We start from the raw sequence: 11,462 nt of genomic DNA, 5'->3' as shown, positions 1-11,462 counted from the left end.
TTTGGTTTGCTACTATACAAATAAGGACCCAGGGCTGGGGATTTAGCTCAGTGGCATAAGCGCTTACCTTGCAAGTGTGTGGTCATGAGTTCGATGCCCAGTACCAAAAAAAAAAAAAAAAAGAAAAAAGACAAATAAGGACCTGGTGACTGAGTTCCAGGACAAATGTCTTAATTGACAGCATGATAAATTTTCATATCTACATGGGGATACATTTTTTTTTTTTTTTTACTGCTTTTTGAGACAATCTTGCTATGCAGTTCAGGCTGGCATCAAACTCACAGCGATTCTCCTGCCTCAGCCTCCAAGCGCTAGGATTACAGGTGTGTGCCACTCTGCCAAGCTTAAGAGCATACATTTTTTTTTTTTTTTGGCTTTTTTGTTTTTACTGGTACCAGGGATCTAATGACTGCCTACTTGCAAGGCAGGCACTTATACTGCTGAGCTAAATCCCCAGCCCCAAGAGCATACATTTTTATGCCATATTTTTATTTTATTTTATTTTTTAAGACTAGTCAAGTGCAGTAGTGAGAAGGGGGGAAAGAGTAGAACAAGGAGTTCAATCTGTACTGACTGTGAACAATCAACTGAGATAACTCACTACCTTCGGACTAGCCTTTTATGCCATATTTTGAGCCATCATTTTCCCATAAGTCTTTTACATTCCTGTGATTACAATGAAAAATCCCTGCTAAGTTTAGCAGTCCTATGAATGCTTTCAGTTCAGCTCGTGAGATGTCATAAGGAAAGTGTCACTTTTTGGAATATGGCCATTGATCCATCCAGAATGTTGGCATTTCAGCCTTTGTGTATTTCACAGCATCTTGTAGCATTCTATCTGTTACAATTTCTAATATTGAGTGGCACTGCTGGTGTTCTGTCCAATACCTTTCACGTCTACCTAGATCCTCACTATATTTTCTGACTTAGTTCTAACATTGGATTGTTCCAGTTGGTTGCATGGCCATTTTGCAACACTTTGATTAATCAAATTTTTAGACACATTGCTGTTTCTGTGTCATCTCAGTCAAAGAGGTCTGTATTCCCTGTGTCAATTCAGCCAATTCTTGATCCATTTTGCTGTTATAGGAACTTTGCTTCACATGGCCATTACCGAAGTTATCATCATCATCATCCCACACCCACACTACTCTCATGTTATGAAAACATGTATTTTATCATGGATCATCCTCATCATTCATGATTCACTTTTGGCTTCCTCCAGAACTCACAAATCTGGTTTTTTATGTACCATTGTACTGAATTGGGCTAACTTTTTAAAAACAAATCCTGGAGTGTTGTGGGTCTACTGAACCCTCTGTAATGCCAAATGAGGTTGCACAGAGCATAATGTGGGTTTAAAAAATCCCATTTTGTGGGGCTGGGGATTTAACTCAGCAGCATAAGCGCTTGTCTGGCAAGCTCGAGATCATGAGTTTGATCCCTGGTAACAAAAAAAAAAAAAATCCAATTTTGCATGCATGCACACACCTTGCCATTCATCATACCCTGCTATATCCCTCAGGGAAAGGTACGGAGATACACAGATGGCTACTGTAAGCTAAAGAACAAATTTACAGTCGAGAAGTAAGGGACGGGTGTCTTGTACCCAGTATTATGCTTCTATTGGTTTGCCACTAACTGCTGGCCTTGTGACTCTGGACACATTACGGAGTTTACTGTTGTTCTGAGACAGGGTCTCAATGTGCAGGTCAGACTGGCCTTGACTCACGGTGTAGCCCAGGGTAACTTTCAAACTCGCAGTGATCTTCCTGCCTCAACCTCCTGAGTGCTGAAGTTACAATCCTGCCATAACTCCAGGCTTCAGCTTATGAAGTTTTAGAAATGGAAAAGTTCTTCAGAGTTCTGCCTTTTATCATGCAGATTTGTAAATTTAAGAGATTAATCTGAGACTCAGTTCCTTCCTCTGTGAAGTGCAGCCAAGAATACTTGTCCTGTTCATGTTCCAGGTTATGAGGAATGAGTTACTTTGTTTTGTGGAGTAACCAAATACGATTGATATGTAAAGCATTTTACTATATGTATTAATCATGCCTCAGTGGGAGAAGAAAGGAAAATACATTCAAGGGAGACCTGGGTGTGGTGGCACATGCCTGAGATATCAGCACTCAGGGGGCTGGGGTAGGAGGATCCTTTTGAGTTCCATGCCAACCTGGACTACACAGTGAATTCAAGGCCAGCCTGAACTATATAGCAGATCCTGTCTCAGAACAAACAAACAAACAAAATAATCGATCAGGTGTAGTGGCAGATGCCTGGAATCCCAGCATTCAGGAGGCTGAGGGAGTTCAGGGCCAGCCTGGACTACATACCAGGACTCTTTCTCAACAAACAATTGAATCAGAAGGTTTCCAAACCAGGTGGGGTGGCACACACGTCAGCACAGCCCTCTGGAGGCTGAGGCAGATGGTAAGTTTGAACCCAGCTTAGGCAAAATTCTCTTTGTATAGAGGCTGGGGATTTAGCTCAGTGGCATAAGCGCCTTCCTTGCAAGTGTGCAGTCATGAGTTTGATCCCTGATACCAATAAAAACGAAAAAGACAAAAAAAAAAATCTCTTTGTACAGAAGAAATCTTCCTGACTCACTTTGCCTTTCTGATGCATTTGTTGAGTTTTTGTCTTTTTGAGACAGTGTATTGCTCTACGATTCAGGCTGGCCTTGAACTCATTTTGTAGCCTAGGCTGGAGTTGAACTCACAACAATCCTCCTGCTTCAGTTTCCTGAGTGTTGGGGTTACAGTGGTGTGCCACCATGCCTGGCTGCATTTGTTGAATTTGAAGAAATGGCTGGACATATGTTTTTCTGTTTTGTTTTGTTTTGTTTTTTTGAGACAGGGCCTGGCTATGTAGTCAGGCTGGCCCCAGCTGAGAAATTCCTAATGTTCTTTTTTTTTTTTTTTTGCTGGGGATGGAACCCAGGACCTCATTTATTCTAGGCAAGTGCTCTACACCCCAACCCAAGAAGTTTGTTTTGTTTTTTTGGAATCTGGGGTCGAACTTACAACCTCACACTTACAAGGAAGGCAGTTATGCTGCTGAGCTAAATCCCCAGCCGATTTTGTTTTGTTTTTTAGACAGTGTCTGGCTCTGTAATCCAGGCAGAGGTAGATCCTTCTACCTGGGCCTCCTAAAAGCTAGCATTTAAAGACATGTGCTACCATGTCCAGCTGACTTGCCACTTCTGAATTCTTGGCTGCCCTGGAACTGAAGAAAGCTGGTTTTGGAAGAGAACACACAGCCAGGTCTAAGGCCAAGTGAAAAAGGGAGACCTTGACCATAAATCTCAGAAACAGATCTGCATGGTCACCAGCAGAGGTTACATTCAGGTTAACTTCTCCATAGTTAATAGAAGGGAAGAAACCTTGATGTCTGAGCAAACTGAAATATGAAGAGACCACTGAAAGCTGACAAAGAAGGGGATATGAAACCTGGGCATTTGTAGTGCATGGCTATAATGCTACAACTCAGGAGGCTGAGACAAGAGATTCCCATTCAGCCTGGGTAATCTGGTGACTTAATGAGATCCTGTCTCGAAAAGAAATAGTATAAATAAAGGGAAGAGGGCTGGGTGTGGCAGCACATCCCTGTGATCCCAGACTCTGGAGGCTGAGTCAGGAGCATCACCAAGTTCCAAACCACCCTGGCTACATAGTGAGTTGAAGGCTAGCCTGGACTATGTGTAGTAGTCAGACCTTGGGCTCTGCAAGGCCACTGGGGTTCTCAGGGCTCGAGAGATACGAGCCAGTGCAGGGTGGCTGGGAGGCTGGGCACATTGGGCTGGGACACAGGCTCGGTGACCTCCCGAGCCAGCACACTGTGACACTCTGTCTCTTGTGAGTCTCAGGTTTGGTTGCAGGCTTCACCACACAGACCCTCAGCATAGACCAGGTAAATGTGTCTGACAAACCTTTGCTCTGAGTAAGGCATCGCTGGGTTTTTTTGTCTCTGGTTTTTGTGTTTTTTTTTTTTTTTTTTTTTTTTTTTTGAGATAGGGTCTGCCTATGTAGCCAGGCTGAGCTTGAACTCAGCAGTCCTCTTACTTCAGCCTCCCAAGTATGCGCCTCCACACCTGGCTCCTTGCTGTAATTTTAACTTGGTTTTATACACAAAAGGTGGGGGTCAAGGGACATCAGGTGTGGGTGTCTTGTGTCTGCTGAGGGGAAAGGAAATGGCAGTGTTATAATGTGATTCCCCCAAACTCACTATAGCTTTAAACTCATTATGCAGCCCAGGTTGGCCTCTAATTCACCATGATCCTCCTGCCTCAGCCTCCTAAGTGCTGGGATTATAGGCATCTGCTACCATGCCTACTTTTATTAAAATTTCTGCCTGCTTCCAGCTCCTTTTCCTGCTTTGCTTAAGAGAAGAAAAGAAAGATCTAAAAATCACATTTCTTTGTTGTTTGGGAAACCACACCAAAAAGGACTGGCCACTCCTATGAGCTAGAACTGATGTTGTTAGAGTGCTAATAAGACATGGAGACATAAATCCATGTATGTTAGATGATCTTGAAGACAGTAGTCATCCAGTTATCAGAAAAAGATTACTGCATTTTGTTTGTTTGTTTGTATCTCCAATGCCCATATATTCAATTTAAAAATCTTATTGGAAAGCTGGGTGGTGCATGCCTGTCATCCCAGTGCTTGGCAAGGTTGAGGCTGAGGCAGGAGGATCACTGCAAGTTCAAGGCCAGCCTGGACTACACAGTGAGCTCAAGGCCAGACTCAACTGTAGTGAGACCCTCTCAAAAACAAAAAAACCTTATCTGAACTGAATCCTGCTCTGATTGTAGAAAGGAACAGAATCTGATGAAGAGAAACAGGAAATGAGTGAAGAGTTAGAAAAGGAAGTAAGTCAGTGAGAAGAACTTTTATGTCTCTTCAGGATGTTGTATCTAAAGAAACAAATTCTAAAAGTGCCAAGAACTGGGTGTGGTAGAACAAACCTATAAGCCCAGCACTCAGGAGGCTGAGGCAGGAGGATCATGGTAAGTTTAAGGTCTACCTGGGCTACACATTGAGTTAAAGCCCAATCTGAAGTTCCAGATCCTGCCTCAAAAACACAAACACCCAATCAAACAAAATAATACCAGTATTATCCAACTTGAAGGAATAAATAAACACGCATTTCTGAGATGGGGAGGGAGGGTGCCCCTTGGTGGTCTTGGTTTATTGAGGGTGTTGCTGCTGCCTGTTTGTCTGAAGGCTTTCTTTTTTGGCTGGAGACAGGCTACCCATCACCTTCCCTGAGTTGTTTAGGATCTGCTGGTGGCTGGGGCCTCCCTTGGCCACTACAAACTCATCTACGGTCACCAGTGTCAGCACCACCTCAGCTGCTGCACGGAGGCCTTGGGTTTTGACCACGAGGAGGTCCCACATCTCTTCCTGGGCAGCGTTTAGTAATCCTTCACTTCCCACTCCCACCAGGAAGTCGCCTGCTTGGTGAATGCCACTCATTTCTGCCATTATGGGTGCGACTGCCAAGCCTGCATTCTCTGCCAAGGTTTTAGGAAGAGACCTCAGCGCTCGGGCAAAAGCCAGGAAGGCAGGACCCTCAGGCCCATCCAATTTGCCCCCCTTCTCTGAGAGCATCGTGGCCAGAGCCATCTCTGTGGAACCAGCTCCTGGCAGCAGCCTAGGATCCTGACAGAGCTGGGCGTAGGCATCGATGCCATGGTAGACGGCCTCCTCTGCGCCCCGCAGCCCCTCGGCTGTGGCCCCCTGGAGGACCAGCGTGAGCACAGGGGCATCTGCATGCTCCCACTCAAACACTGTGGCCTCACTGTCCCCCAGCTTCTGTGTATGAACCCTCCAGCATCGCCCTGGCTTCAGAGGGGGCAGCAGGCTTGTTAGGAGAGGGGTATCCAGCACCTCACTTAGGTACACGATTTCTCTCCGAGATTTAACCTGAATCACCATGATGCCCTGCTGGTTGGCCAGAGCAAGGGTCTCCTCGTCCACGTCCCCCCAAACTACAGCCACATTGACATCTGCATCTGCCAGCTGGTCCACCTGCATTTCTACCAGTCGACTGCTTTCTCTCTTGAATGCAAGGAGGTCCTCGAGACTATAGAGAGAGGCAGTTGTAGGGGTACTCGGACTGGCAGGACCAAAGCAGCAAGCAAACAGGGCCACATTGGCCCCTGATGACACGGCAGTCACTTGACCACAAGGCCTCATGGGCATGGCGAGTCCTGAGAGGAGGCAAGAGTCCCATAGCGAACCCCCGTGCAGGGTGCACACCCCAATACGCTCGGGCTTGAAGCTGCCACCGGGCTCCTTGCTGGCCCAACATGCATGGGCCACCAGCTTAGTCAGGTGTTCTGAGTGCACCAGGCTGTGTGTGTTCATCACAGAGTAGAGGGCCCAGGATGGATTCTCCAAAGGCCCCAGGGCCCGGATGGCCAAGGAAGGCAGTGTGGCCAGGACCTCTGCCAGGGCTGTGCTGTAGGCCTCCCGGAGTTGGGTGCGGGCCAGGCCCGCTCTGAGCAGCAGCTCAGCCTGCTCCAGCAGTGCTTCTGCCAGCAGGACCACAAAGGCAGTGCCATCCCCAAAGCTCTCGGCTTGGGCCTGGGCTGCTTCACGGACGAGCCGGGCTGCCGGGTGCTCTAGCTGCAGGGCCCGGAGAATGGCAGCAGCTGAGTCTGTGCACACGATGTCCCCGTGAGCAGTCAGCAGAAACTTCTTCCGCCTGTGGGGGCCATAGCAAGGCTGGATGACACTGGCCAGAGTCTGTACTGCGGCCAGGCTACTCAGCAGGTGCGGCTGTTCCCCTCTGGGGTGCCTGTGGGTTTCTTTGGGGTAGGGGTCCAGCCGCTGGGGCAGCTCCAAGTCAGGAGTGCTGCCCATGGTCCCAGACAGGGAACTGCAAGTTCCAGCAGGGATACTGTGGATCAGCAGCAAGAGTGCACTTCACAGCAACTGTATCTCAGAGGCAAAGGGAACCGGAATGCCAACGTCCATTGTATGGAGTGGGCTCTGCTCTGCAGAGTGTGGCCCTAAGACCACCCCAAAGCTGATTCTGTAGAGGAGCTGAGTTCCTGGGGCCCTGAGCCCTAGTAGACAAGACGAGACCTTTCACCAATGAAATCACAAAGTGGCAGATGGAACCAAGGTGGGGATGAGGTCACAGAAGGATGTTTAGAATTAGGGAGGCCCCACCAACTGGCCAAAGAGAGGCTTCCTTGTGTAGCAATGAATGTATGCGGGTCTCTGCAACAGGACTAAGAGTTCCTTTTAAATTCGGATGGCAGTGAAAAGCAAATCAGGCCTGTAATCTCAGCACTCAAGAGGCTAAGGCAGAGAATCACTGTGAATTCAAAACCAGTCTGGACTACACAGTGAGACCCTAATCTCAAAAACTAAATAAATAAAATTTAAAAAATAAAGTTGAAGAGGAATGAGGTAAAAGTTTTTAAACTGGGCATGGTAGCACACCCTTGATATCCCAGTCTTGGGAGATTGAGGCAAGAGCACAAATTTAAATCTACGCTGGGGAATTTAGAAGACCCTGTGTTAGCCAGGCGAGGTGGTGCACATCTGAAATCCCAGCACCTGGGAGGTTGAGGCAGGAGGATCACTGCCAGTCTGAGGCCAGTTTAGGCTACAAAGGGAGCTCAAGGCCAGCTTGAACCATACAGTGAAACCCTGCCTCAAAAAAAGACCAATAATAATACTAATAATAATGATAAATAATTTTTAAAAAAACATATCCACTTCAGGGGCTGGGGATTTAGCTCAGCGGCATAAGCGCCTGCCTTGCAAGCAGGCAGTCGTGAGTTCAATCCCTGGTACCGATAAAAAGGAAAAAGACAAAAAAAATAAAATAAATAAAATAAAATAAAAAAAAACCTATCCACTTCAAAGAAGTATCAAAGGTTAATCAAGCTGCACTGGCTCTGTGTGTGTCCTTGAAGGCGGCCTGAGAGATCCTGACATCTGCGTTCCCTCGCTCTACCTGCTGCTGCAGCGCTTCGTAATCCTAGCCATGTCTCACTGTCCGCCTTTACCTTATCAGCCATTTGGCGGCTGGTGCCTGTTTGTCAGGTGCCTGTGGCATCCGTGGGCCTGTCGTTTGTGTCCCTGTGGAATCCTTCCCAGCACCAGGGATGTGGGGCTGGCAGGGCAGGGCAGGGAGGAGGGATAGATGCTGACCCAGTATGGCAAGACAGAAGTAGAGTGGGAGGGAGAAGCAAGTGGATACCCAGGGTCAGCACAGGGGAGACCCAGGGAGTGTAGTGGGGTCTAGGGTTGAAACCTTCCTTGCCTCACATCCTCACTCAGTTTAAATTTCTCTGGGACTAAGGCTGTGGCTCAGGGGTGCACCACTTAGATAGTATGTGCAAGGCCCTGGGTCCCATACTCAGCAACACACACACACACACACACACACACACACACACACACACACATCTACATGCACATGCACTGAAAGGAAGCAGACAGACTGGGAAGACAGGGAGAGAGAGGGCAGAGGAGGTGGGGAGGCAAAAGAATTTAGGTCTCTTTTTGTAGTCTCTCTCTATTCGATTAATTTTTATATTTCTTAGTCCATGTTCCCAGTGCATAATGTTTATATTCTTTGAGGGGAGTGTGTGCACGTGTGTGACACGTCATCACATGCCTCTCTTTTTTCCTTTTGAGTACTGAGCCTGCTGCAGCAACAATGCCTCTGCTTTAGTTTAACAAAAAGTTCTTCAATGAGCCATGTCTTCAATGTGCTGGTGGAGCTCCGAACAGACAGGAGAACTGCTAGCAGTTCAAGACCAGCCTGTAATACATAGTATGTTTAGGGCCAGCCTGAACTACAGAGCAAGACCTTGTCTCAAAAAACCAAAACAACAATGACAACAAAAAAGGAACTCTTTAATAGTTCCAATGAGGAGAGAACAGTGAACAAAAGAAAAGGTAGGCCAGGTACCCAGGCCCCGAGGAGCACACCTGTAATCCCAGCACTGGCAAGCCTGAGGTAGAAGGATCACTTTGAGTTGGAGGCCAGCCTGGGCTATAAAGTGAGTTAAAGGCCAGCCTGAACTGCATAGTAAAACCCTGTCTCAAAAAGAAAAAAAAAAAAAAAAAAAAAAAGGAAAAAATATCATAGTGAAAGACAAATGTAATTAAGGCTAAAAAGCAGGTCATTTTGAAGAAAAAACATTTTGCTTAAAAAATTGCTTTTGAGGGGGCTGGGGATTTAGCTCAGCGGCATAAGTGCCTGCCTTGCAAGCAGGCAGTCGTGAGTTCGATCCCTGGTACCGATAAAAAGGAAAAAGACAAAAAAAAAAAAAAAAATTGCTTTTGTAGAAGTGATATTCTTCATAAAAATTGTAATCCACACACTGGTAATCCAGCACTCTGGGAAGCTGAACAGGATTACATGTTTGATCTTAGCCTGAGCAATTTAGCAGTTTAGTAAGACTCCTGTTTCAAATATATGGTTTCAGAAAAAACAAAATCCATCATCACCACTGGCACAGTGAAAAACCTTGGGGAATTTAAAAATGACTTCATGGGAAAACAAAAGGAGATGAACATTCACTAGTGAACGGGCAAAAAGCTATGTGAACAGTTTTACATTCACTAAAAACAAAACAGTAGCTGGGCGTGCAGGTACATACCTATACTTGAGGTACTCATGAAACAGAGGCAGGAGAATCTCCATGAGTTTGAGACCAGCACGGGCTCTATAGTGAGTTCAAGGGCAGATCAAACTATATAGCAAGCAAGACTTTGTCTTAAAAAAACCCCAAAATCCAGATGTGGTATTATATACCTGTGATTCCAGTACTTGGGAGCCTAAGGCAGGAGGATCACCACAAATTCAAGGCCAGCCTGCACTGCAAAGTAAGACTTATTTACTTTCTTTTTTTTGGTACCAGGGATCAAATTCAAAACCTCATGCTTGCCAAGCAGGCATTTAGGCCACTGAGCTAAATCCTCAGCCCAAAACTCTGTTTCAATAGATAAACAAAAGAAAAACAATAAAGACTATTTTAAATAAAGACCATCCAGTAGCATTTTATGGGCCTTAATAAGAATGGATTTGTACTATGAATTTTTATTTGCTGCTGCTTGTTTGTGAGATTCCTGGAGGATCCTCCTTTTTTATGGTTTCCTGAGATGTTGGTTTTTGTTTCAAATAACAAGCCCCACCCAGCATGCCAACATTTAAAAATATATATATATGTGCATATTTATTTATGACTACAAGTACTGTATGTGCTCTGAAAGAGTCCACTTTGTTTTTTCTTTTTGAGACAAAGTCTCACTATGCAGTCCAGGTTGGCTTTGAGCTCACTTTGTAGCCTAGGGTGGTCTTGACCTTGCAATGATGCTCCTGCCTCAGCCTCCCGAGTGCTGGGATTACAGGCATGTGCCACCATGCCCAGTTTAAGAGTCTACATTTTTTTTGGGTGGGGAGTACTGGGAATCCAATTCATACCTCGTGCTTGCCAGGCAGGCTCTTGTGCCTCTGAGCTAAACTCCTGGCCCATTTTAAAAAAAAAATGTTAAGTACAAAATTTCTTGTAATGCAATCCTTCAGAAGGGATTTCTTTTTTGTTTGTTTGTTTTTTTTGTCGGTACCGGGGATTGAACTCATGACAGCCTGCTTGCAAGGCAGGTGCTTATGCCGCTGAGCTAAATCCCCAGCCCCCTCAGAGGGGATTTCTATTAACAGTTTAATGCCCATCTATCATATTTTGAAAATTCAGTTTAAGTTGTACTCATTAGAACTTAAGCATTGTGATTTTTTTTTTTTTTTTTAGGTGCCGGGGATTGAATTCATGACCTAGCACTTATGCTGCTCAGCTAAATCCCCAAACCCAACTGTATTTTTAAAAAGTTTTTGATTTATTCAGGTGCTTATGATTTTCTGATTGTATAATTTGAGGAATATCAGCTATCTGCCTCCTGATTTTTTTTTGAGACAGGGTCTCACCATGTATCCGAGGCTGGCCTAAAACTTGCAGTATCCTCTGGTCTCAGTTTCCCAAATGCTGGGATTACAGGTATGCAGCACCCATTCAGCTCAAAAAAGTTTTCATATATGCACTTAGTAATTAACTTTATAACACATCATGAATGTATCACTAACCATGTATATATTGTATTTGTATGTGTGATACTTTTTTTTTTTTGTATTTTTACCGGTACCAGGAATTGAACTCATGACCACACTCTTGCAAGGCAGGTGCTTATGCCGCTGAGCTAAATCCCCAGCCCCTGTAATAGATACTTTGACTTTTTTGGTTTTTTTTTTTTTCTTTTTCGTTTTTATCGGTACCAGGGATTGAACTCACACTGCCTGCTTGCAAGGCAGGCGCTTATGCCGCTGAGCTAAATCCCCAGCCCCAACTTTGACTTTACATTTTTCATTTATCATACCAGCTTTCTCCCCAGTCTCAAACTTCTTTAGGCTGTAAATTCATTTATTTATTTATTTAC

The 11,462-nt window shown here is 45.4% G+C and overlaps 1 protein-coding gene across 6 annotated transcripts in view; it reads right to left on the bottom strand.

The window, feature by feature from the left end:
* Positions 1-11,462, bottom strand: part of Cct8l2 (chaperonin containing TCP1 subunit 8 like 2) — a 75,457-nt gene that overhangs the window by 62,154 nt on the left and 1,841 nt on the right. For 4 of the 6 annotated variants that reach the window (XM_063250806.1, XM_063250802.1, XM_063250804.1 and 1 more), the window contains exon 1: positions 68-11,450. The exons of the other annotated variants lie outside the window; for them this stretch is intronic. In XM_063250806.1, the coding sequence (XP_063106876.1) occupies positions 5,190-6,869 (1,680 nt within the window). In that variant the 5' untranslated portion in view covers positions 6,870-11,450 and the 3' untranslated portion in view covers positions 68-5,189. Of the gene's footprint in view, positions 1-67; positions 11,451-11,462 lie in introns of those variants that run through there. 6 annotated transcript variants of the gene reach the window in all.

This window comes from Cavia porcellus, unplaced genomic scaffold (assembly GCF_034190915.1).
Source record: "Cavia porcellus strain 051 isolate PalLab524CR breed Dunkin Hartley unplaced genomic scaffold, mCavPor4.1 scaffold_6, whole genome shotgun sequence".
In the NCBI taxonomy this organism is placed as follows: domain Eukaryota; kingdom Metazoa; phylum Chordata; class Mammalia; order Rodentia; family Caviidae; genus Cavia; species Cavia porcellus.
This window is presented reverse-complemented; position numbering and strand designations above follow the sequence as displayed.